General features: G+C 37.7%; 1 protein-coding gene across 1 annotated transcript; it reads right to left on the bottom strand.

The window, feature by feature from the left end:
• Window positions 1-2,542: 2,542 nt before the first annotated feature.
• Window positions 2,543-3,406, bottom strand: LOC143589701 (uncharacterized). The gene has a single exon (XM_077070391.1). The coding sequence runs from the start codon at window positions 3,404-3,406 to the stop codon at window positions 2,543-2,545; it is 864 nt and encodes a 287-aa protein (XP_076926506.1).
• Between the last annotated feature and the right edge of the window lie 24,437 nt (window positions 3,407-27,843).

Here is a 27,843-nt window from a genome sequence, read left to right as displayed (position 1 = left end):
GCAACAAATCCTCATGGCTTGCCATAAAGGCATGAAGCAGTGCCAAATTGGAGTCATCAACTTGATGAGTCTAAGGAGTAGTGTAGGATGAGCTTCTTGGGGGGGGGGGGGGGTTCGTAACTACCTACTTTCGTTTATAATAATAAATGAAATTTCTTTATTTGATAATCAACTAATAGAAGGCGGGCTTGGACTTTAGAAGATGGAATAAGAGATGGAATGAGCCTTAGGTCCATAGGCTTAAGGGAGTATAAATACCCTTAAACCCTAATCCTTTCCATTTTATCCATCTCTACACCATAGCCTACACCTTGGAAAAACACACAAACATTATCCTTTAACCCAAGCCTAGATCCGAAGTTGAAAACCCGAGATTTTTGGTGCTAGAACGTTGTGACGAACCGAACCTACATCAAGGATCACCTTGTGTTCGTAGTTCAACTCGTTAATTTAAGGTACGTATATAATTAGAAATCGTTCATTTAGACTCGGATTGGTTTGGGAAATCATAGATCTGTTTTAGTATGTTAAAAACGAATCCAACACAACAAATCCTACTGAAATCCATTAACGTTTGATAGGTTAATTGATAACCTAAAAGAACTTGTAATATGAATGCATTAATCGCACCCATTAGAACACAATATTTTGGTGTTTGGGTGATTGGGGTTTGTATGCGATAGGATTGCGAGTTCAACGAGACCGAAATCATGTTATTTCGTTAAGAATTGGGGGTTTAATCGCAAATCTGAGATCAGTTGACTGTTATGGTGTTCTTGGCGATTTTGACTTTGACCCTAAGTCAAAGTCTGGATAAGATTGGTGTAAGGTAACGAATCAACTAACCAATTCGTTAAGGAAAGATAACAAATCAGTTCGCCAATTCGTTATGTCCAAACAAAGAATCAGTTCACCCATTCGTTATGCCCAAATAAGGAACTAGACAGCGAACCAAATCACGAATCAGCTAACGAACCAGATAGCGAATCAGGTGATTCGTTACTCGCCAATTCGTTAAGAATAAGGTAGCTTATCGGGGCTTGTTCAGATAACCAATTGGAATGACGAATCAGATGAGATGATGAATCAGTTAACGAACTAAATTATGAAAGTAACGAATTAGTTAACGAATCAAGCTTAATTCGTTATAGCAAAGAAGTTAACGAATTAGAAAATGATTTAAAATCCTAATGGAAAATGTGTTAAGAAAGTTAATAGAAATAAATTTTTTTCAAGTTGACATGGCAGCTTAACCCAGCCAGGGGCTCTGCCTCTTGGACCCCACTAGGGGCTGCCGCCCCTAGAACTCTGCTGCTAGGGGCGCTGCCCCCGACCCCGTTCGTTTAGGGTAATAATTAAGACTAGAATGACGATATGAGTAGTGATAGTTAATTGATAAGTGTAATTGTTATACAGTTAGTCGTGCACAGCTCAAGAAAGGAATAACCATAAACGGCGAACGTAACCGCATTCAGGTGAGTTTCTATCCCCATTTCCTTGTTATGTTTTCGGGGTTGTGTGCATACTCGATGTGAATGTTAATACACTTACCTTAAATGGTAAGTGTATGTCTTAATGACGATTGTGATAGTTATGTATGTATGCTTGACAGTACGTGAACGACCTCCGGGTATTGCACGTATTGTTAATGCAAGTATAGTGTAATATGTATGATATGTGTATGTGAATAAGGAAGTATGTGCGACCATGATATGTATAGTATTAAATGTATGGATATGATTATGAAAGGTAAGGTAAGGTTAAAGGGTTGCATACCCTAATAATATATGCGAAGGTTAAAGGGTTGCATACCCTAATAATATATGTGAAGATTACATGCCCCGTGCCCAAACATACAAATAAAACAATCCGACTAGCTAACCAACATAAATGTTAAAGTATGAGTAAATACAAAAGACTAATAGCAAAATTGGCCTTACAATTACTATTATGTAAAACTTGTAAAGTTGTACTTTTAACTTTTTCATGGTGTTTTTTTTTCAGGTTGCATCTCTCGGTTAATTGCATGCCCTAACGTTCACTCTTTTGGAATGATGAAGTTCATTAAGTATGTATTAAAATTAGTTTGTTAATCAAACATTTACAGTGATATCTTACCCTATGAAAAATTGAAAACATTGGATAAGATTTTGTAGTTAATAATTATTCTAAGTATACTGCCACAATTGTATTCATGTTTATTCAGATTTTTTTTATCTTAAGTAATCCATTAGATATGAGCTTTTCGTGACAACATCAATAAGACATCTTCAAAGTTTCATTTGGCGGTCCGCTTAGTGTTCTAAGGGCTGGATCATGCAAACAACAAAAAGATATATTTGGGGAAGGTAAATAATAGATGAATTGGAAATTAACAAAGGCAAAATGCTATACACAAGCTGGAGGATCAAAATGTGTTGGTTAAGTACATCAAAAAATGTTTGTGCGAGACATACATCCCAAATTGGGATCCTATTTATACTCGAATGCTTCAATCTAGCATACAAAATACATGCACCTACAAATAGGCACCCTAAATGAGCTAGCTAGGTTTCGAATAGTAAAAAGAGACCATGTTAAGAAGAGAGACTCGGGTTGCAATTAGGCGTCTTGACAACAATTGTAGTTGTGAGTCGATGCCTTCAAGTGTTGCCTCCAAGGCCTCTAGCTTGTTCGGTAGAAGTTGAATAAATTCATGTTTCTCACTTGTACTGCATCTCAATAGTGCATCATCAAGGCTTTGCAACTCATTGACATGTGTATAAGCTTTCTCTTCTGGTAGCACTTTACCACTGGATAGAAATCTTGAGACGGCTTTCCATCTACATTTTCGGTTCGTCTTCAAAAGCGGCACACCCAAGAACTCAAGAAAGAGCCAGAAAATAACAGCGTTGCATTCTGCAACTTCCTTAAATACCATGAAGGGACAGCTGCATATAATGCTTTCCACTTGCTTTAGATTAGCCATTGATTCTTTGATGTCCTTCTTCAGTTTATTTCTGAATGCAATGTATCTGGCAGTGATGCTTTCAATGCTGCACACTCCATGTCTCCTAAGATCACACCCTAATTCACTCACGTGCTGTTTAATCCGTGACAAAACATCAGCTGTATTGCTGCAAATGTCCAAGAACTTGACAGATATGTCTAGTAACTCATCTGTCCATTTCATGTTATGATCGTTAGTTGAAATTTGAGAGAGATTTGTGTTGAGAAGATCTTCCAAACATTCGTACAAGGCTGTAAGGTGAGAGAAGCCACTGAAAATAATCTCTGCTGATGGATTGGATGTCAACTCCCATGTACTCTTGAACATATTCAGAAGCTTATCCATTTTATCGGTTCTTGGATGTGATCTGCATGGCAAGGAAACAGATCGAACAGGTTGTCTAGAAATAACACCCATTCTTATTTAAAAGTTTGTGGTATGTGATACTAACTACCTTCTCTACACACTGCAATTAATATGCAACTCTCAAAACGTTGGGGTTAATTCTTTAATATTATGATTCATGTGTCATACACGTGGAGCCTTACTATCTCTCAGTTTTCATCCTCGTGTATTGCCTAAGAGATACGTGGCGACTCACCATTTCTTATAAGTAGAAGCCAATTGCATGAAATATCTAATTATTAATGGACTATGCATGGGATAGTTAATTCAATCCGCATTGGGAAATCATGTCATTACTTTTCAGATTTGAAAGATCACTTTACATGCTTTCTGTGCAACGAGCACGTGAGAGGAAAGTATGGGTATTATTTTATCCAATATTTTATTCCCATTTGATGTCTCTGTGTCACTTAACAGCTGTCGTAACCGTTCAAATAACGGTTGTAATTGTCTACCTAAATTCAACTTATGTGTCGACATCCTTATTCTAAGTCTAAATATAATATAATACAAACTATCTCATAATAATAAGTCTAATTTAATATTTAATAGTATTACCTATTTTTTGTGGCTATTTATGTATATGCTAGACAAGCTAGTTTAAAAGATGGCTGTTATTGGTTGTGACTCAACGTTGCAAAACAGAGGTGTTAGAAGTGGCTGTTAATATTATTATTGAATCTGACACGAGCCTGGAATTTTGGTGCAAACCCAAATGAGACTTGGACTTGAAAATCAGGTAAAACACATGAAATTGACCCGTTTGACCCAACAGTTTTTTTACATTTTTTTTAATTCTTTGCAAATTGATACTTTAAATTTACATTTTTACAAAAATAAAACAAATTTATGTAAATCAATTGCATTCTAATTATAAAAACTTATATCAAATCTTATTTTTAGTATTAAATTTTAAAATTAGATGCCTAACTAATTTAACTTGGTAGCTTACACAGCTCATTGCGCGGAGCTAACTTTGTATTTATGTTTAGTGTTGTGGCGACACATATCAGTATTGGTTAGCTTCGTTACGGTATCAACAAAAAAACAATAATTATACCTGATAAAATACCACCAATTGGGCATCTATTAGTAGGGTCTGAAAATGGTAAGATGTAGATAAACCGTACCTCGATAGAGAGAAGTCATTACCATAAAGACCATGAGTTCCAAAATCATATGTATGAGACACTCATAATAGTATTGATACTCATATAATTAGTGACACAATAATATCTAAAACAATGTGTATCCCGTTTGTAGTTGACATGAATTTAGTCGATGTGATATGGAGCTATATCCCAAAAATAAACTCGTCAACGCTAAAAAAATGGTAAAGAACTAAAATGTTTAAGAAAATGAAGTTAAAAATTTATTTAGAATTTCCAGACTTTTAGCATATAAACAATCATTTAGTAAATTTATAAATCAACTAAAAAACTCATAAAAAAGTCGAATGAAAATAAGAAACACCAAAAAAGAACAAACGCTATTTTTGGAAATTAAGTTTTGCAAATTCTCTCTGTAACTTGCAAGAAACTTAGAAAAACTAAGAGCATCAACAATAGGGATTCTTGAGGTTTTTTTGAGGAGAGAATATGATGTTGATGAGAGAGTATAATATATATGGAGGAGAGAGGGTTTGATAAGATTCTTAGTGAAGAATATACTAAGAATGTGTTTGTAAGGTTAGCCTAACTGTAGTCATAAAGTGGGAAACGCCACCACATCTCGTTCCATTGGATGATTTCTTCCCTTGACCCCATCAATTCTTTCAACTAGCGTTTTCTTCATAACGTTGAGAGAGTATTTAAAGCTAAAACGCCCCCAAAACGCCAAGGGGCGGTGTTCTCCGGATACGTCTAAGTAAGTATGTGAATGCATTGTATGTTACCTGTTTTAACTAGAACTCACACAGCATAGCAGACTTTTTAGTATGTACGCAGGTAAATAAATTGAAGCAGCTAGCTTGAGGGAGGCACATAGCAGAATCTGAATGGACAAGAATCCAGAGAAGACTTATCGTGATGTTTGAATAAACTATGTTATGTTTTATTTTAAAAGACAAGTTTGAATGTTTTGTAATGAATTGGTGACTTTTATTTATTCCGCGAAATTTCTAATTAACTCTGATATTTAGAACCGTGTTTATGAGTAAATCCAACGACAGTGTAGGACACCGGGACCGGGGCCTAACATAGAAACCGGTCACTAACCGGTTTAAATGTGCACCTCTAATCATAACCTTCTCTTTCTTTATACACATCAAATTCTCATCACTTAATCCTTGTTTTTAAGAAAATAACATAAATGTGAAAGCTTCAAAATAGTATATTAGATGTTATGATTTGAGTAAATTATGCTTTTGGTTTATGTGATTTGGCATGTTTAACTCTTTCCGTCAAAGAAGAAATATTTTGACATATCATGATATGTTTTTAAAATTTTATAACTCTTATCGTCGATGATGTTAGCCTATCTTTTTTCCTGTTAAATCTAATCATGTGCCTTAACATGAGGCCACTTTAATTTTCCCCTGGGTATGCCAGCAAAAACAAGTTAGGGCTTTACGACCCACAGCCAAAATAAGTTTAATATCATATGGGCTTTCTTAATTGGGCAGTTGGACTTGTATTTGTTTTTATGGAACTGTTGGCCACCAGGTTGAATAAAAGAAAGCCTCGACATCCTTTCCGGTAATTGATCCCCGTTTATGACATTTAACATTAAAAAAATATAAAAAAAGGCATGATTATAATTATACAAGATGGGTATTGCTTGAGCAAGCGTGGGCGGCTGCCTGCACAATAACTGAAGGTCAATTAATCATCATTCATTCTCGCATATTTCAAATCAATTGGTTACAACGCCTCTCTCTTTTGATGTATTAAAGATGAAGATTAAATTTTATTTCACCTACCCCCAAATCGATTGTAAGATTAAATTTGAAAAACTTGATTGTGAAATCTGAAATTCATTAATTCAAAGGCTTATAGTCCGAAATATGAAATTCAGTAACGCTTTTTTAAGGCTTGGTCCTGAATTTTTGTCATTTTGAGAAGTAGAGGGAAAAACTGACTTACCGAGCAGGCGAGTAGGGCCGGTTATTCGGAATTTCTAAGCATGTTCAAGACTTGAATTCTTCTTGTAACACCCTGGCTAAAGCGGAATACGCCCAAGTGTGACGTACAGATTGTTCAAAACACATGTAACACTTTTAAGTGACAATATTATCATTATTTCATTAATGAATCAAATAACAAGTTGATTTGCAAATAAGAAAGTTACAAGGAAATGAAACATATTAATAATCCTAAGTCTAGTGTCTTCTATTGTTTCATCCTCTAATAAGCACCTGTACATATATATATAAAATAATGTCAACTAACATAATAGTTGGTGAGTTCACACAGTTTGATATAATACATAAAAACCATACAATTCCATGAAAACTTGTGAAAAGCAAATAAGGTCCTTTCCCAATGGTAATAACCAACGTACTTGGATAATGAGGCCATTTTCCACTCATAACAACAAGGTCCTTAGTGCAAAGGGGGTGTATGATCATACTTTCTTGAAGAAATCCATGTGCAAGTAATTCTGAGCAAGTATCAAGTAAACACACAAGTCCATGTAGCGAATTATAGTTTTGTAAATGAATAAATAAACAATTGATTTGATAGGATATATATGCTACCCTCAAAATGTGTAAAAGTGTTAAATTGGGGGGTGTGAGAAACTCACCTTTGAGATTAAAGCTAAACTTGAAATGTCAACCGAAAGCACGTTAAAGAAAATGAACGATCAAACCTCACGAACTATACATAAACAAAATATAATAATTTAAAACTAACTGATGGGATTGTAAAGTTTAAAGAATACTAAATCAAATGAATAAATAATAAGATAAAAAAAACGAGGAAACGATCAAAAAGGAAGATGAAATACATAATCAGTTTTTTGTACAAGAAGTTGTTATGTATTATTGAAGGTATTTAAAATATCAAAAAAAATTATTATAAATCAAGACTTTCTAGTCCACTAAATTAGAATGTTTTTAACAACTTTCATTTAGAAAAGTTTTACAAATTCGTAACATAAATAGGTCAAAACAGCCATTTAAATCAGAGGGTACGAATCTGCGTATTGTTTATAAAATATTGATTGTGAATTCATACAAATGAATTAAAATGCGTAAAAATAGTTTTAGAACAATATTTCAATGAAGTGTATCATAGAATTTGGTATTGCAATTTTTCAGTTTGTTATGAACAAGATATGCCTCTTTCTTTGACGGTAATATCTAATGTCAAAACTGAAATACTGCTAGAAGCAACGTTTTAACGATTTCAAAAAGGATTTTGATGAAATAAAATTATGGAATTTTATGGATATGATTATATAACATTTGTGAGCATATATCATCAAAAATCCTTGGGTCCTTTGAATTAAAAAATAACGATTCAAAACAGAAAAATAAAGATGTGAGACCGCTTTAAGTGTGAGCTTCGTATAATCGATCATCTCCTTGTGTTCTTTGTCTCATCCACCCTATACACCATGGGGTATGGATTATGTGGATTCCTAGACATGATTGTGTTATGGTCATGTGACCATTTTATTAACTAGTATGAACAAGAATTAAAATGAATAGAAATAAGATAAAGAAGACTTGAATAATTAAAATCCTACCTTTGAAATGGATAAATAAAGAAATAATTCTCTTGAACATTTCAAAGAGTAGTGTAAAGAATAAAAGGGGTGAGAGTAGGGTTTTATTTATACTACAATGAGGAGGTTACTCTTAAGAATATCTTAATGATAAATTTGATTAGGAGAGTGCTTTGGGGGAGGAGGTTTGATCATAATTTGAATGATGCCAGAAGATATTTTTCATCTTTTATAAAAAATAACTTTATGTAAAAATAAAATGTGACATATGTAACATCCTAAATTCAATAATAATAAATAAAGGATATTTATGTTTGTGAAACGTGTGTTAATATTTAATTAAGATTAAATATAATAAAGAGTATGGAGTTAGGTAGGAATATATAGAATAATGGATGGGGTGGGCCTTAGGTCCATGGGCTTAAGAGATTATAAATACTCCCTTAAACCTCTCTAAAACCCTAAAACCCTCATTTCTCTCATCTTATTCTCTACACACTCAAAACACACACACATAAACACCACCATATACGGCCTGAGTGAGAGGAAGATCAAAGACCAAAATCCGAGCCTAGATTCTTGTAAAGCTTGGATAAACAAGTAAGATACAAGATTGTAGTTCATAATCAAGCTAAATCGTAACCTAAAAACGAGTAAATGTACGTTCTTTATCTTTAAAGGTTATGTTTTTATGAACGGTTTGCTATGAAACTTAACCCTAGAGTAGATCGGGTCTAGATAAGTCATAAAGTTGCAAACTTGATGATTAAAATGGACTTAACCCGAACCTTAATAAAGTGTTAAAGTCATGAAATATCATAAGAATAGTGACAAACGGACCAAAAAGCTTCAACTCGTTCGATTACAATGCTTCTGTTCGATTACATGATCCAAACTCGATTACAATTCTCATAGTCGATTACACTGATTAAGTTCGCTTGCAATGGCCTTATCGAATACAATGAGGCCATTCGATTACATTGTAAGACTCGATTACGTGAATGGAACTCGATTACATCGCATATACTTGATTACAAGGTCGGAACTCGAATACACTACTTAATCGATTACATGATGGTTCGATTACATTGCATATACTCGATTACAAGGCCATAACTCGATTACAACGCTTAATCTATTACATGGTGGTTCTATTACATTGCATATACTCGATTACAAGGCCAGAACTTGATTACAATGCTTAATCGATTACATGATGGTCTGATTAAAAGTTAAACTCGATTGCAATAGGGTAATTCGAATACATACCATTCATTCGATTACGTAGGCCTGCTCGCATACAAAATACTTGTCAACACATAAGTATAGCCCGACCAATGGTTGAGCATGAAATTATAATAAGCTAGATCACATATACATGTTCGGGTGCAACAAGAATCGAACACATGTATGCGCACTCGAATACTCCGATGTATTCGAGTGTAAAGTATGTTGGGTGTATATGGATCGGATAAAAACTGGACCCTAGGTAAAGCGTAATCTAACGCAAGCCATGCCTATATACTAAAAAAAGAAATATTAAAGTGTTTGAAAACCCTATATTTGAACATATTAGGGTTAAGGGATTAAATAATCCAAGTAAAATGTATTCTAACATAAAACCATTAGATTAGACCAGGCTTAGCCATTTTGGCTGAGAAATGAATAAAATGAATAGGACATATATTGATGCGTATAATTAATGTACAGTCAGCCGAACTCAGTTAAGGAAGGGAATAACAATAAACATAGAACGTAACAGGATCTAGGTAAGTTTTTAGCCTCATTCCTTGTTATGTTTTCGGGGTTGTGTGCATACTTAATGTGATTAGTTACCTTAAGTGGTAAGTGTATGCCTTGTATGATTATGTATGAATGAATGCTTGGCGGTGCATGAATGATCTTCGGATATTGCATGTTCCGCAAGGTAGTAGTTTAAAGATACGATTGTTATTTATGATGTATGAATAATGTATGCATGTATAGAAGTTATGATTATGAATATATAGACAAGTATGGTATGGTTTTATGGAAGAAAGGAACCAGGCCCTAATAATTATCAAGGCAGAAAGGGAACCGAGCCCTAATAATACTCGAGGCAGAAAGGGAACCGATCCCTAATAATACTTGAGGCAGAAAGGGGATCCCTACTAATTCTCGAGGCACAAAGGGAACCAAGCCCTAATAATTCTCGGGGCAGAAAGGGAACTGAGCCCTATTAATACTCGAGGCAGAAAGGGAACCAGGCCCTAATAATACTCGAGGCAGTATGGCGTAATGCTTTTTAAAAAGTAGAAATATGTAAAGTAAGGTTTAATATAAAAGTATGAAAGAAAAGAAAAGAATGAAAAAAAGAAAGTATATGATAATATATGTATGAAAGGAAGGTAAGCAAGTTATATAATATGTATCTTCAGATGCGTATGTATAAACATGTGGATGTATTGTATGTTACCTGATTAATAGAACTCACTCGGCGTAATTGACTTTAGTATGCACGCAGGTGAGTAAGATGAGGCAGCTCGCTTGAAGTGGGCACATGGCAAGGAAAGGAAGAGACTGGCCTCTCATGGAAGATTGTTATGTTTTATGTTTTATGTTTAATGTTTCTAAATTTGAAAGACAAGATGTTGTTTTAGACAAGTTATGAATTATTATGTAATTTTAGGAAAGATTTAATATTCCGCGAAAGTTTTATTTAACTCTGATGTTTAGAACTGTGTTTATGAGTAAATCCAATGTCCAAAGTAGGGCACCGGTAACGGGGCCTTACAAGTTGGTACCAGGGAAAATTTCAAGAGATTTAAGCATCCTACTTTCTTAGACTCGAATAGAGAATGGGATTAAAGTAAGAAAATAAAGAAAATTCCAGTTCAAGATAGCCAAGTGTCACTCAAGCTAGCTCCGTAAAGATAAAGTGTATAGTAAAATAACATATGTTAATGTTAGCTTAGGAAAGGATATGTGAATGTTAGGGATAGGATAAATTGATTGTTTGATTGATTAATTGTTTAAAAGTAGAATTAGCACAAATAGACTCATAAGAGGAAGTGTATAGGACACGGAAAGTAACGTGTTCAGCTAATCACAGCTGGCCACTGGTATTACCTGTTAGCCTTACTATCCTTGTACTAAATAGTTCCTTGTGTGATGATGTTTGTGTTTCCTTATAGAGTACAAATGGCTGGAGCTAGGGAAATTGTTGGAACCAGAGGCCGAACTGGACGTCGTGGTAGGACACGTATGGTCCGACAACATTATGTGGAATCAGCTTCTAACACAGGGGAGGAAGGAGGTGCAGCGGGACGAAACCCGAGCAACAACGAAGGGTATCAACTTGACCCTACAGTCCAAGCAGCCATTGTTCAAGTTGTAGTCGCTGCTGTGAAGAACTTGAGTCCTGAAGGGTCTTCTAGAAGCCACGGAAGAACTACTGAAGGGTCAGGAGAGAAGGGTAAGAAAGATGATAAGAGAAAGGTAAGAAAAATGATAAAAGAGATAAAGGCGACTCGAGTGTGGTTAAGTCGGTGAAGGTTGATGATAGGAAGAGAGGCCGAGGTGGGTGCAACTACAAGTCATTCAAAGGTTGTGATCCGCCGAAGCTAACTGGTTTGGGAGACGCAATCGCTACTCTCCAATAGATAACCGCGATGCATAAGGTTATCCGAATTAGCAAATGCCGTCCCGACCAAGCTGTGGGTTATGCTACCCAATCCTTCGGTGATGAAGCGATGTACTGGTGGGATTTGGTTAAGCAGAAAAAGAGTCAAGAAGAGATTAAGGCAATGAGGTGGGAGGACCTGAAGGAGTTGGTGATGAAAAGGTTATGTGCTGATGCCGAACTTGAAAGGGCGGAAATGAAGTTCCTGAACTTGAAGGTGGTTAGATAACGCATCGTGAGTACACTACTGAGTTCAACCGAATGTCTAGGTTGGTGCCCGATATGGTTAAAACTCAGGCTAATAGAATCAAATGCGATATGAGAGGATTGCCATAGAATGTTCGCACTCTAGTCAGGGTGAACAAACCTGCAACTTTTGACTCTATTATCTAACTCGCAAAGATGGTTTATGAAGACCTGGCTGTGGATGATGTTGTGGTGGGAGATTAGAGAAAGGATAAGAGGTGGGTCAATCATGCTAAGCGACCCGGTACCCAGTTGTGGAACCCTAAGGATAAGAAGTCGAGAGTGTGGGAGAGGAAGTTGTGTAAGACTTGTGGCAAGATGCACGGTGGTGAGTGCAGATAGGGTTAAGGGTTCAGACTTTTGTTATAAGTGTCGAAAGAGTCATTTTGGTGAGTGTAATTTTGATACGAATGCTTGTTATAAGTGTGGGAAGGTGGGGCATTACTTCCAGATTGTACCGTAAAGTCCGCATGTTATAAGTGCGGTAAGAATGGTCACTTCGCAAGGGAATGCACTGAGGGTGAAGCCGAAGGAAGTGGGAAGAAGGATTGTGATCAATCTAGGCCAAGGACTAGGGCCTACATGCTGACTCAAGAATAAGCCAAGCAGATTCCAGACGTTGTCATATGTACGTTTCTAGTAGACGTGTTTCCTCTTCAGTATTGTTTGATTCGGGTGCAAACAAGAGTTTCGTAAATACACCATATAGTAACTTATCTAACATGAAATGTTGCCGAGTGTCTGAAAATTTTATAGTAGAAACCTCTAGTGACACTTCGGTTAAAATAATGAAAATGGTTAAGGACTGTAAGATAGAGTTAGAGGGACATGAGTTCCATGTAACTTTGTATGTTATGACCTTAGGAGGATTCAATGTGGTTTTGGGAATGGATTGTTTGTCTGAGTATGAAGCTCAGATAGTGTGTAAGAGTAGGATAATAAGGTTAAAGTCCTTGGATGGTAGTGCGGTGACGGTTTATGGTTATAAGGAAAGTTCTAGGCTTAAGGTCATTTCGATTATAAAAGCCGAGGGATTGTTAAGGCGAGGGTGCGGTGCCTACCTAGCGTATGTTGTCAACGCTACGGCCGAGACGAAAGAAATGAAAGATGTTCCTATTGTGCACGACTAGCCAGAAGTATTCCCTGAGGATCTTCCGGGGTTGCCACCAGAGAGAGAGATAGAATTCCATATGGATTTAATACCAGGAGCCCAGCCCGTCATGAAAACGCCTTACCGTCTAGCACCGTCCGAGATGAAAGAATTGATATCCCAACTGCAATAACTCCTCGACAAGGGTTTTATTAGACCAAGTGTTTCCCCATGTGGCGCACCAGTGTTATTTGTGAAGAAGAAGGATTGAAGTATGAGAATGTGCATAGACTATCGCGAGTTGAACAAGCTTACGGTAAAGAATAGATATCCTTTGCCAAGGATCGACGATCTATTTGACCAACTGCAAGGTTCAAGTTGGTTCTCACGAATATATCTTAGATCAGGCTATCATCAGCTGAAAGTGAAAGAGGCAGACATCCCTAAAACAGCGTTTCGGACGTTGTATGGACACTACGAGTTCTTAGTGATGTCATTCGGTCTAACAAATTCTTCCGCAACATTTATGGACATGATAAATAAGGTGTGTCGGCCGATGTTGGATAAGTCAGTTATCGTTTTTATCAATGATATATGATTTATTCAAAGAACGAGTCTGATCATGCTGAGCATCTGAGACAGGTATTGGAGACTCTGAAGAAAGAAAGATTATACGCTAAGTTTTCGAAGTGCGCATTCTGGTTACGAGAAGTACAATTCCTAGGTCACGTGATAAATCCTGAAGGGATTACCATGGACCCCGTCAAGATTGAGGCGATAATGAATTGGAAGACTCCGCAAAACCTGACCGATATACGAAGCTTCTTAGGGTTGGCTGGCTATTACAGGAGATTTATTAAAGGCTTCTCCAAGATAGCTGCACTGTGGCTGGTATGACCCGAAAGTCTGTAGTATTTAGTTAGGGTAAGTTTCAAGAAGAAGCTTTTGAGGAATTGAAGAATAGACTCACGGAAGCTCCAATCCTTTCTCTACCCGATGGTGACGAGGATGTGGTTTTTCGTACCGATGCTTCGCATCGTGGGTTAGGTTGCGTGCTGATGCAACGAGGAAAAGTGATAGCTTATGCATCTAGACAATTGAAAAGTCCATGAGAGTATTTATCCACATGATTTAGAGCTAGCAGCAATAGTGCACGCTCTTAAGATATGGAGACATTACCTGTATGGTACTTAGGGTACTATTTACACGGATCATAAAAGTTTAAAGTATTTCTTCGAGTAGAAAGAACTGAACATGATATTGAGAAGGTGGTTATTGATAGAGGAATACGACTGCAACATTAAGTACTATCCTGGTAAAGCAAACGTGGTCGCCGACACGCTAAGTCGTAAAAATGAGGAAGTCATTGCGATAGTGAAGTCATACCCTAATTATGAATTCAAGTCTTTTTGAATAAATCATCAAAGTGCAGTCAGAGGTACTGGTAGACGAAGGGCTAGTGAACAAGGAGAGGATTTTCGGTCAGCAAGACGAGCTGATGGAAAACACTCATGGTGTTAAGACTAGGTTTGGACGTGTGTGGATTCCACGCCATGGAAGTCTCAGAGGTCGAATCTTAGATGAAGCTCATGAGTCAAGATATTCAATTCATCTAGGAACCACGGAGATGTACCAAGATTTGAAAAGAGACTACCGGTGGCCAGGGATGAAGAATGATGTAGTAGATTGTGTTAGTAAGTGCTTAACTTGTTTACAAGTAAAAGCAGAGCACCAGAAGCCTTATGGAAAGATGAAACCTTGAAGATACCAGAATGGAAATGGGAACACATCACCATGGATTTCATAACTAAGCTACCTCGTACAGCTAAGTTTCATGATACCATTTGTGTGATAGTGGACCGTTTGACCTAAAGTGCGCACTTTCTGCCTATACGAGAGGCCATCTCGTCAGAAACGTTAACAAGTTTGTTCATCAAAGAGGTTGTATCTAAGCATGGAGTACCGTTATCGATCGTGTCTGATAGAGATTCTCGGTTTACTTCGAGGTTTTGGAAGAAGTTCCATGAAGCTATGGGGACGAGATTGAACATCCATACGGTGTATCATCCTTAAACAGATGGACAGTCTGAAAGGATGATGCAAACCCTTGAGGATATGCTACGTGCTTGTGTTTTAGACATTGGAGGAACTTGGGATGATCATCTGCATCTGGCAGAGTTCTCCTATAACAACAGCTACCATTCAAGTATTGGTATGCCACCATTTGAGATGTTTTACGGCAGACGATGTAGAACCCCGGTATGTTGGGGAGACATTGGTCAGAGAGAGATGGGAAGTTTGGAAGTTGTGAAAGAAACTTCTTCAAAGTTCGATCAAAGCAAGGCAAGAATGAAAGCTGCTCAAGACCGTCAGAATTCGTATGCTGATAAGCGAAGACGACCGATTGAGTTTAACGTTTGAGACAATGATGCACAAGGTCTCGCCTTGGAAAGGAATTATTCGTTTTAGAAAGAGAGGGAAGTTGAGTCCGAGGTACATTGGGCCGTTTAAGATTACGGATCGTGTGGGTGAAGTAGCTTACAAGCTAGATTTACCCGAGGAGTTAGAAGGAATTCATTCAATCTTCCATGCTTCTCATCTGAGGAAATATCTAGCTGATGACACGTCTCATGTGCCATTGGTGGATATTGAGGTTGATGAACAGTGGAACTACATTGAGCAACCTATAGAGATTGTTGATCGCAAGGAAAGTGATATGGAAGCATCGCAAAGGATCAGACGGTACATGGGAAGTTGAGGAAGAGATGCGCAAGTTTTACCCCAATTTGTTTGATATAGAAGCATCGCAAAGGATCAGACGGTACATGGGAAGTTGAGGAAGAGATGCGCAAGTTTTACCCCAATTTGTTTTAGCAATAGTTAGGTTTCGGGGACGAAACCTCTTTAAGAAGGGAAGACATGTAACATTCTAAATTCTATAATAATAAATAAAGGAAATTTATGTTTGTGAAACGTGTGCTAATATTTAATTAAGATTAAATATAATAAAGAGTATGGACTTGGGTGGGAAAAGATGGAATAACGTTGTGTTCTTGAGTGTTAATAATGGAGAGAAAGGAAAAGAAATGAATGAAAAGTAAACAATTGATGTGTTCATTAGTTTTTTTTAGGAGAGAAAGGAAAGAAAGATAAAAAGGATGTGTTATTAAGTTTCATTAATGAAAAGAAAGGAAAACTTTCTTTCCAAAATGGAAAGAATTGAAAGAAAGGAAAAGAAAAAGAGAAAGGAGATGAAAGGGAAAAGAAAGGAAAGGAAAACATTCTTTTCCTTTCCTTTCTCTCGTTAAGTAAACCCAAGAACACAGCGGGATGTGATGGGCCTTAAGTCCATGGGCATAAGAAAGTATAAATACTCCCTTAACCCTCCCTAAAACCCTAAAACCCTCATTTCTCTCCATCTTATTCTCTACACACTCAAAACACACACATATAAACACCACCATATACGACCGTGAGTGAGAGGAAGATCAAAGACCAAAATCCGAGCCTAGATTCTTGTAAAGCTTGGATAAACAAGCAAGATACAAGATTGTAGTTCATAGTCAAGCTAAACCGTAACCTAAAAATGAGTAAATGCGTTCATTATCTTTAAAGGTTATGTTTGTATAAACGGTTTGCTATGAAACTTAACCCTAGAGTAGATCGGGTCTAGATAAGTCATAAAGTTACAAACTTGATGATTAAATGGACTTAACAAACTTATGGTTATGAATGGTTCATAAAAGAAACCCTAGATCTAACCTTGAACGTTTTTAGCCATAAAGGTCTAAGCTTTATGGTTACCGGGTCAAGTTTTGGCCGAAAACGGTTAAGGAAACGTTTATGGGTCAATACTGAAAGCTTAATAAAGTGTTAAAGTCTTCAAATATAATAAGAATAGTGATAAACGGACCAAAAAGCTTCAGCTCGTTCAATTACAATGCTTCTGTTCGATTACATGGTCCAAACTCGATTACAATTGTCATAGTCGATTACACTGATTAAGTTCGCTTACAATGGCCTTATCGAATACAATGAGGCAAGTCGATTACATTAATGGAACTCGATTACATCGCATATACTTGATTACAAGGTCGGAACTCGAATACACTGCTTAATCGATTACATGATGGTTCGATTACATTGCATATACTCGATTACAAGGCCAGAACTCGATTACAATGCTTAATCGATTACATGATGGTTCGATTACATTGCATATACTCGATTACAAGGCCAGAACTCGATTACAATGCTTAATCAATTACATGATGGTCCGATTACAAGTTAAACTCGATTGCAATAGGGTAATTCGAATACATACCATGTGTAGGTTCCCAGCCGGATCTACACAGGAGTATCTCATAACACGAGGGTGCGGAATACGATACGAGTGTTTATGTGAAAGAGACGTAAATAACACGTAACACGTAAGAACAAAGGTTTACTTGTTATTAGATATTGAAAACCAAACAACCAATAAACCTCGCCGTCCCAAACAAACTGATCCAAAACCTTAACTTTGAACAGCGGAAGTTAGGCATTTATAAGCCACGACAACTTCGCCTAACAGGCTAGGCGAAGTTGTCCCTAACTTCGCCAACTACCAAGTTCGCTTAAACCAAAAGTACAAACTAACAAGTTCACCAAAATGTAATAAGCAAAGTAACGATTACAGACACGATAGACTCAAGACTAATGAACTACTGGCACAATGCACCAACAGACTCCCCCTTGGCAGTAGCTTCATTTCTCTTACATCTTCGTTTCGTCTTGTAATCCAAAAAGCCGTACTATCCATCTTCAAGCATGCACCCCTTGTCTCACACAAACTAAGACCACCCTTTGATACTTCCTCGCTTCATCTTTCCAAGCTGGAATATAAAAGATCTTCTTTTCGTTTAGTACCTGCAAATCAGATTGAGACAAATTAACCAGGTGTATAGGATCATACTCCCTCAAGATCTCCTGTTCATCCTCATCTTCCATTACGGCTTCAGAGGTCTCACAATCAGCGTACCACCATTTGAGATCTTTCATCACATATTGAGGCATGGTCTTCATTGGAGCCTCTTTCATACATCGAATTGGTTTGTACTTCATCACCATCCACGGCTTGCCATCTGCCCGCATTCCCCGTTCAGTATCTTCAACCAACCTCCCTTTTTGAGGCTTCAACAACACAAACTTTTTCTCTTTAACAACCTCACTCCACACAATCTTTCCAACCCAGCTAGCAAACATGTCCCCACTCCTATTAATCAACTTTAAACGAGCCAAATCCTTCACCTCACATTCAGGAAACGTATTGAACGATCTCAATCTCTTAGCAAAATACTGAATCCCATCATATCTCTTAACCACGAACACCTTAAGTTGTTCATCATACAACCAATAGATAATACCTTTCTTTGACTCAGCATACCCCTTGATATTGTAACTCCTTTTGAACATCGGAGTTACCTTCGATTTCTTTGTCTTACAAACCATTGAACACACTCTTCTTTCCACCTTGGTTGTTCTTCCCACTCAGACTCTTAACATTTATGGGACCAAATGGATCCATGTGAAGCAAATCCAAAGGTGTGACAATTGAGTTAATCATCTTGGAGTGATGTGGTTTCTTGTGCTGCTTTCCTTTCTTGCATGACAGACATTGATCTTCAAAGTTGAAATTCTTCAATGGAACCCCAAGTACCAAACCATTCTTTACTATGTAATTCATTTTACAAAGATAGATATGACCCATCCTCCGGTACCACAATTCCGACTTAGACTCTGTTGCTTTAGACAAAAGGCATGATTCTTCTATCGCAATCTTGGTGGCATATATGTATTCTTCTCTCTTGGAGCTTTCATTACAACCCAGTTTTCAGGGATCTTGAAACCTGGATAAAGCACGAGTGCTTCATCCTTTGTAAAGTGCACGGTGTATTCTTTGTCACGATCTGAGAGATACTCAGAAGATTGTGCTTTAACTTTTCCACAAAATTAACCTTCTCCAACTTGATCCTCCCATTAGTACCAGTACCGATTCCAAAAATTTTTCCTCCACTTTCTCATGCAAAACTAACTCTTCCTCCCTATACAGCTTTCCAATCACATAACAAATTCTTGTTACCCGTCATGTGCCGGGAACAGCCACTGTCGACAAGCCACATGTTGTTCACAGTCCTATCCGACTGTTCCTGCACAGTTAAAGAGACTCGTTAAAAGCGGGGGACCCAAGACCTTCTGGTCTTGGGTTGGTCAAACCTGTTAAATGGCATCCAACTCGTTGGTTGCCTAAAGTTCCTTTGAGGGAAGTTTTCATTTGATCTGACAGGAAAATTTCTCGAAAAATGATTATGAGATCAGCCAAACATCCTCGAGTTCCTAGCATTAATAGATTCGAAGTTACATGTTCAATGATTAACTGGGAAAAAACGAGGTTGGTTTCTTTGAAATCTTGGATTTGCCCAACGATTAAAGTTGGAAGTTTTAATATTTTTACCAGCACCAGTTTTAGAGTTCGTTTTATTCTCAGTTTTGGTTGGCCTCATTTTTTAGATTTCTTCCTTTTCAGAGGACAATTAATGACAACGTGTCCTCTCTTATGACATCTAAAGCAACTCTTGTTCGGACTATTAGTGTCTATCCGAACATTCTTTTAAGGAGTTACAGTAGAAGATGAGGTTGCTTCAGTGACAGTTTGTTTCATATATGGGGAACGAATGGGTTTAAAGAAGATTTCTTTTCACTAAAAGTATCACTCTCCCCCCGTCTAAGTAACACAACTTCTTAGGCTTGGAATCTTGATTTATGACTGAAGAATTTGTCTGAACCGATTCGTTAATATCTTTATTGAGCTTCTCGTGATTGATTAAGTTAACATCGGTGTTGCTTGATTGAACCTTAACGGGTAAAATGTTGGAGTTTACATTACCCGTTACGGTCTGATCAGGCTTAACAAAAGCATATGGCTGATTACAAGGATTATAAGTATAATTATTGTTAAAAGGTGGTGGAACTTCCGTGAATCCAATTCCCCCGTTATCGTTAGGAGAACATTGAACACTTAGGACATGATTAAGCATCATTGAAGAGTTCCTAAACCGTTTAAGTTTGTTGTTTAGTTCCACCACTTTTACTTGATAACATGCTATCTGTTTATCCTTTTCAGCTATAAGTTTGGTTTTTTCTTCCACTACTTCATAACTTTAGATCAATTACTTGTATTTTCTCAGCTAATGTGGCCTTAAGGCATCTTATGTCTTTTTCACCAGCTTTCATTTTTACCGAGTAACTATTTTCCTTTTGTTTAGAGTAGTGATGTTCTTCTTTTAAACCTTTTAATTCTTTTTCCAGACTTATATACTGATCAGTTAAAGCATTCAATTGTTCAGACAGTTTCTCACATTGAGATTCAGAAGATACCTCTGAGAGCTGATCATTTACTTCTGCCACGTATTCTTGGTCCTCCACTTGTTCCTTTCCACAACTTCCAGTCACAATATTCACCAGATTCGCCTGTTCAATCACTTCCTCTACTTGGATGTTCCAATTATATCCCCCATCCTGTTGAGATACCATGGCTCTTGTCTCAGCATCATTTCCACAAGTTGGTTTATTCTGACTCATTTCAACTCTTTCATTTGTGCATTCCCTTGCAAAATGCCCATTTTGTTGACAGTTGTAACAACGAACTTTCGACTTATCAAACCCCGGTCTCTCTCCCACAAACTTTCTTCATGTCTTCTTCAAAAACCTTTTTACCCTTCTTACAATCATAGCCATTTGCCACTGTAGATCCATCGCTTACATGTCATCAGCATCTATCTGATCATAATCCTCATCCAAAGTAGCAGGGTCAACTATTCTACCTTTGATGTAGTTCTCATAGGAGGCAATGAAAGAGGCATAAAGAGCAAATTGTGGTTCAGCAGATTTTACACTCATAGATATCTTTGAGTAATTCACACTTGAAGAACTTGTGGAAGAGTTACTAACCGAAGATTGAGGTTTTGAAGAACTACTTTCACCTGCTACAAAGCATATATCTCCATCCATATTCATCACCACATGACCATCTTGAGTAGAATTTGGTTCTCCACCTGAGTAATAAGCGGTCGATTCTGATTTAGAACTAAAATTTGGAGAGCCTTTTGCACCATACATTCCCGGATCCTGGACCTGAGAAGTAGTGTTGGTGCATAGATGTCAGTAGTTCATATGTCTAATGTCTGTAATCGAGTCTGTAATATTGTTTATGTAATTGTTTGTTTAAAGCGAAGTTGTTGACAAGTTCGCCTAGGCGAACTTGTTAACCAAGCGAAGTTGTTGACAAGTTCGCCTAGGCGAACTTGTTGAACGAGCGAAGTTAAGGACAACTTCGCCTGAGGCGAAGTTGTCGTGTATTTATATAGTTTACAGTTTACTGTTTACGATTAGTTAGTTGATCGAGTAGTTCAGTTTACGTGTAATTCAGTGAGTCTATTGACGTGTGATCGAGAGTCTGTAAGTATCACGGTTCGAGTTATTAATATAACGTGTGTTTGTTCGTATCTTGTTCGTGTGTTTGTGAGCTTGTGTTCTACGTCCGTAACGATCTACACAGGGATTCCGCACCTGTGTATATCGGGATATCTCGTGTGATCCGTCCGGGGAACCTACAATTGGTATCAGAGCATTTGCTCGATTGTGTGGTTCGGGATATTCACGCGGGTGTAGAATTCGTCTCATTTCGGGTATTCACGGGACGAGTTTTTGGTGTTTTTGCTCATTCTAGCCTCCTACCAGTGTGTTCAAGCCATTAAACCGTCAGAAACGTCGTTAAAATCCGTTTTTCAGATCTGCAGAAAGTTTAAGTTCGTCAGGCGAAGTTGCTGTTCATCAGGAGAAGTTGCCGTCAGGATACGTAGGGTTTCAGCGAAGATATAAGGAGAAGCGAAGTTATTCACAACTTCGCCTACCTTCTCAACTTCGCCTAACTCAGCGAAGTTCTCATCAAGTTCGCCTAGCTCAGCGAAGTTCTCATCAAGTTCGCCTACTCTCTAAGTTCGCTTACCCTAAGCGAAGTTATTCTTAACTTCGCCCAGTCACGCGAATTTAGGAAGAATCCAGCGAAGTTATTACTTAAGCGAAGTTATCCTTAACTTCGTCTACAGTACTGTTCAGAGGAAATTTTTTTAACTTCGCCTACTTAGAATTTTTCGGGTTTCTTAGTCTTCAAGAAGGATGTCGTCGATCAACATTTCGGAGCTTGTGAAGATGGAAGTTGAAGCGGGGTCAGCTACAAAGGCCCCAAGGTTGCTGAAGGGAACCGATTTTGTCGCGTGGAAGGATCGGTTCATACAATACGTTAAGTACCAGGATGCGAAGATGTGGGTATGCATCCAAGATGGATATATTCCACCAATCATGGAGTATGAGGGTCGAGACCAAATCAAGAAATACAGTAAAATGGAAGAGGAGGAGAAAAAGATGTATGAAGCCGAGAGCAAGGCTCATGCTGCAATCACAATGGCTCTTCCACAGGAGATCCTCCATACATTCAGAAAGTATACATCAGCTAGAGAGCTTTGGGAAGTTCTTGAGAGCAGATTTGAAGGAAATGTAGGTATTCGGGCTTCAAAGATAAAGTTGCTCAAGACTCAATTTTCAGTCTTTAAGTACTTAAAGAACGAATCTCTGGATGACATTATCACTCGATATTATCATCTAATGACTGAATTGAGTAACTACTCCATTTCATATCGAGAAGAAGAGATTGTGGAAAAACTTCTCGATGCTCTCCCACCAAAATGGGAGATGTATACTGTACTAATGAGGGAAGACAAGGACTTCCCTACTTATGATCTTAAAACCGCTGTCAACAAGCTCAGAACTTTTGAGCTTAATATGGTAAGAAAAGAAACATCTATGGATCAGGTTCAAGATCCAGGCATGTACGGTGCTAAAGTAAACTCCAATACAAGTTCAAAGACTGATTCTGCCGCCTACTACTCGAAAGGTGAGTCGGGTGCCAATTCTTCACAGGAGGGGCATGTGTCAGTAAATTCAAATTGGGATGTTTGCTTTGTTGCGGGTGGATCAAGTGGTACTCAACAAACAGCAAGCAAGAGTAGTGGATCTTCAAGTTCCTCAAGCAATAATTACTCTAAGATGCCAATGAGCGTCAAATCTGCTGAAGAGCAGTTTGGCCTCTATGCTTCATTTATTGCTTCATATGAAAACTATATTCAAGGAAAGGTGGTTGATCCAGCGATGCTGGATGAAGTCTATGACCAGATCGATGCTGATGATCTGGAGGAAATGGATTTACAATGGCAGATGGCCATGATAGTGAGGAGAGTGAAGAAGTTTATGAGAAAAACGGGGAGAAAGTTTGTTGGTGGCAGGCCAGGGTTCAACAAGTCTAAGGTGTGGTGCTATAACTGTCAACAAAACGGGCACTTTGCCAAAGATTGCAGAAACGAGCGAGTTGAACGTGGTCAGGGCCGGTCTGCACAGCACACTGTGAGTAGTAAAGAAGTCAATGCCATGATGTCCAGAGAACCAGGTGAATATAACTGGAACCTGCATTTGAATGAAACTAGTGAACAGGCAAATATGGCTAAGGTTGAGAATGAAGAATGTGAGAAGACTACCGGAGAAGAGAAAGCTACTGGTAAGGAAAAAGCTTTCATGGCAGATAACGAGGATCAACTCTCCGAGGTAAGTTCTAAATCTATTTGTACTAAATGTGAGAATTTGCCTGAGCAACTTGCTACCATAACTGATCAGTATGTTCGTTTAGATGCTGAATTTAAAACTCTTAAAGAAGATCATCACTTTATGAAAGCAAGAGAAAACAGTTACAAAGTTAAAATAAAAGCATGTGAAAAAGATGTTAAAAGCTTAAAAACAAAACTTGCTGAAAAAATTGAAGTAATTGATCTAAGTTATGAGGTTTTAGAAGAAAAGACTAAACTGATTGCTGAACGAGAAAAGCAGATTGCTGACCACCAGGTGAAAGTGGTGGAACTGAACCGAAAACTTGAGCAGTTCCGAAATTCCTCAGCTATTCTTGATCACCTTGTTAGTGATCAAGGTACCTCTACAAAGAGAGGAGGAATTGGTTATCACGAGGTTCCACCACCTTATAACCACAATTACACTTTTAACCCTAGTGTTCAGAAATCTGTTGATTTTGAAGTTCCTCAGACAGTTCCAATCAAGGTTACGAGTAAAGAACCAAGTGTTAGTAGTGGCGAAACGAGTTCGCCTGTTTCAAGTGAGAAAATTTCTGTTACGAGTCCAGTCTCATCGGATTCGGATAAGTTGTCCGAATCAGGTAAGACAAAAGAGAAGGTAGTGTTACCCACTGGTGGAGAAAAAGATAAAACTTCTAAAAAGAATACTCCACTCAACCCGTACGTCCCACCTTATGTGAGACGAACGGCCGGTAACACAGCCTCTACATCCAAAACAACATTTGAAAAGAAAATGGAGTATAGGTGTTGTTTAGGTGTAATAAGTTAGGACATCTTGTTGCAGATTGCCCTCTGACACCGAAATTCAGATGTGTGAGGCCTATTAAAACTGAGCGTAACCTAAATGGTAATTTTAATACTGCTAAAAATGAAAACCCTTCAAAGTTTCGAAATGTAACTAATTCAGGTTTTCACAGAAACAAACCTCATTTTAACAATGCTAATAACCAAACTGCTAGATATAATACTTTCAATACACATAGGTTTGGAAGGCCTCACACTCAATTTCCAAGGAGATTTCCTAATAGTACTGACAGGAATTATCCAGATGCTAACTTTGGAAAGCAGAAGTACGGGATGTATAGATCCAAGACCAATTGGTCTTGGGTCCCTAGATTCTAATCCTTTGCTTTATTGTGCAGAAACAGTTGAACAGGGCTGCCCACAGTCTTTGGATTGTAGATAGCGGCTGTTCCCGGCACATGACGGGTAACAAATATTTGTTGCACGACTTAAAACCTGTTCAAGGAGCGAGAGTTAGTTTTGCTGGTGAAAGTGGAGGAAGAATTACTGGAAAAGGAACGGTGTCCAATGGGAGAATTGATAGCACGTTGTTCTTCAAAAGAGATGAAAGCGACTTCCTACTGGTACAAGTCTACGTGGATGACATTATCTTCGCTGCATCAAAAGTCTCCATGTGTCAGGAGTTTGAAGCTGTCATGAAGAAAAGGTTTGAAATGAGTACTATGGGTGAACTAACTTTCTTTCTAGGATTGCAGGTTGATCAGAAGAAGGACGGGATGTTCATTCATCAGACGAAGTATGTTCATGATGTGCTCAAGCGCTTCAAGATGGAGAACAGTTCTCCATATGATACTCCAATCTGCGTCAATCACAAATTGGGTGCTGAAGTAGACGGTGATGCAGATGTGGACCCAACTCAATATCGGGCAATAATAGGTTCTTTAATGTACTTAACTGCATCTAGGCCTGATATAATGTTTGCTGTTTGTCTTTGTGCACGTTTTCAGGCAAATCCAAAAGAATCTCATTTGAAAGGTGCAAAGAGGATACTACGGTATCTCAAGGGCAAGCCGAAGCTGGGGTTGTGGTACCCGAGAGGAGGAGACTTGGAGCTGGTCGCTTACACAGATTCTGATTATGGAGGGTGCAATCAGAGTCGGAAGTCAACAACTGGAGGATGTCAATTTCTTGGTGGCAGATTGGTGTCGTGGCAATGCAAGAAGCAGACTTCAGTCGCAATTTCAACCTGTGAGGCAGAGTACATGGCAGCATCCAACTGCTGCTCTCAGGTTCTTTGGATACAACAACAATTGCGCGACTATGGTCTGAATTTCTTACTTACTCCTATTTGCATTGATAACACAGCTGCTATCTCAGTAACTAACAATCCCGTGAAACATAGTAAAACTAAACACATTGACATACGTCATCATTTCATACGGGATTGTGCTGAGAAGAAACTGATAATTCTTGAAAAGGTGGATACGCTTGATAATTTCGCTGATTTATACACTAAAGCGTTTGAAAAATCCAGATTTCAAAACCTTATTGAACTGAATGGGATGATCAATCCCGAGTAACCATGCTTTTCTTATGTTAATTTAAAAAAAAAAAAAAAAAAAAAAAAAAACGTCACTAATCACTTAAAAATATGTCGGTTACATCAGTTTGAAGGACTTGTCTTCGGATATGTTTTGGTCCTCATTTTCTACTTGTAGATTTTGAGGATAGCCATTAACCAGATTACTGATAGTGACCGGGGCGGTTTATGATGAGTTTTTCATTCTTTTGCTTAAAATTAGTCGATCATACTTAGTTAGAAGGACACATACTATTATGTGGTCGGTCCAGCTGATCCATTGGATCTTCGGGATAGCCGTTTACCTGAAGACTTTGTTTTGGTCGGGGCGATTAATGTTAAAAAATTTTTTAAGGGGAAATGAAATTATTTTTCAAGTCTGTTACTTCGTAAGAAGTTCGTTAGCTATGTTTAACAGAAAATTGATCCAACCTTGGAAAATGATAGATATACTAATTCTGTGTGCTTAACTAGTGAAGTTATTAGGCTTAAAAGGCTTTAGGACAGTCATTGTATGTCATGGTAACTTTTAATGGTGCGTAAAAGTAGATGTGATACAAACTAATTTTACTTGATTTTACGTGGAAACTCCTTAAGAGTTTTGCGTGTCTTCATATATATCTTTCCGAATGATAGGCAGAAAAGCGATTACCCGGTCATACACGAGCCCATGTGTGTTCTGATTCCCGTGAAGATAGCGTCTCAAGCTACTGCAGTGATCCAGATTCGGGACTTGCAGTTAATTTCTACTTTGAAGTCTATGTTTATTTTAATATATATATATAATATTTGGAGTTATTGAAACATATTAGTGATGATAAAGTCAAGACTTCTCAATCTTAGAGTAAGAAGAAGAACGGGAAAAAGAAGAAGATTACTTACAACTGAATCAGACACTATGGGTCGAAGTCAATTCGGGGTGACTTGGGGAAAGCCAAATACGCTTTGAGGATAGATAGGAGGCATCAATATTTCTGAGTTGTTGCCCACTTAAATTTTAAGGCTTAATTGAATATAACTCGTATCACAGAAACGATGAAAACCACTTTAAGTTATACCTGCTTACAACCTGTCTCTATATGTCATAATACAGCTAAACACGGATCTATGTGACAGTCACGTAATTAGTATGATTCCTGTTCGGATCTTTTCTAAAACGTAGCAGTCCCTATCGAGACTGAAATTTGATCCCTTATACTTTAAATTTTTTAAGTTTTTGTACTTAGATAGTTTTATGATTTTTTAACTGGTTACTTAGACTTGATCGTGTCGTTTAGTTCTTAAAGGGAAGTTTTATAACTTAATTGGAAAATTGTTAAACTTATAAGGTTTGATTTTGTAAATATATAGGCGATGTTGTTGAACAGGCGAAGTTGTGGTTAACTTCGCCTAGGCGAAGTTATCCGTAACTTCGCCTGAATAACTCCGCCCATATATAAGGATTATCAACAGTCATTCCTGTTCATTAATCTCAAACTCAGCGAACTTATCATATTCACAGCGAACTTATACTAATCCTTTGTGTTATCTTGTTCTTCGATTTCAAACCAATCTAAAGGTTGTTAGGGTTCGTTTATCACATGTTATATGTTCTTTAATTAATCTAAGGTTGTTTCGACAACCGGGTTATTAACCTCGAATCGTCGGACATTCAACCGATTTTCAAAACTTGTTGTTACGTGTTAATAAACATACTGATCGTCAACATGTCCTTAAAACTTGTGT

Source organism: Bidens hawaiensis, unplaced genomic scaffold, assembly GCF_021521415.1.
Source record: "Bidens hawaiensis isolate Kalapana, Puna unplaced genomic scaffold, B.hawaiensis_p1.1 tig00037737_1, whole genome shotgun sequence".
NCBI classification, from domain to species: Eukaryota; Viridiplantae; Streptophyta; class Magnoliopsida; order Asterales; family Asteraceae; genus Bidens; species Bidens hawaiensis.
Note: the sequence above shows the minus strand (reverse complement) of the source record. Positions and strands in the feature narration are given on the sequence as shown.

Bases quoted from the DNA above. Each gene is read 5' to 3' on its own strand.
- LOC143589701 (XM_077070391.1), bottom strand. From the start codon at position 3,406: ATGGGTGTTATTTCTAGACAACCTGTTCGATCTGTTTCCTTGCCATGC.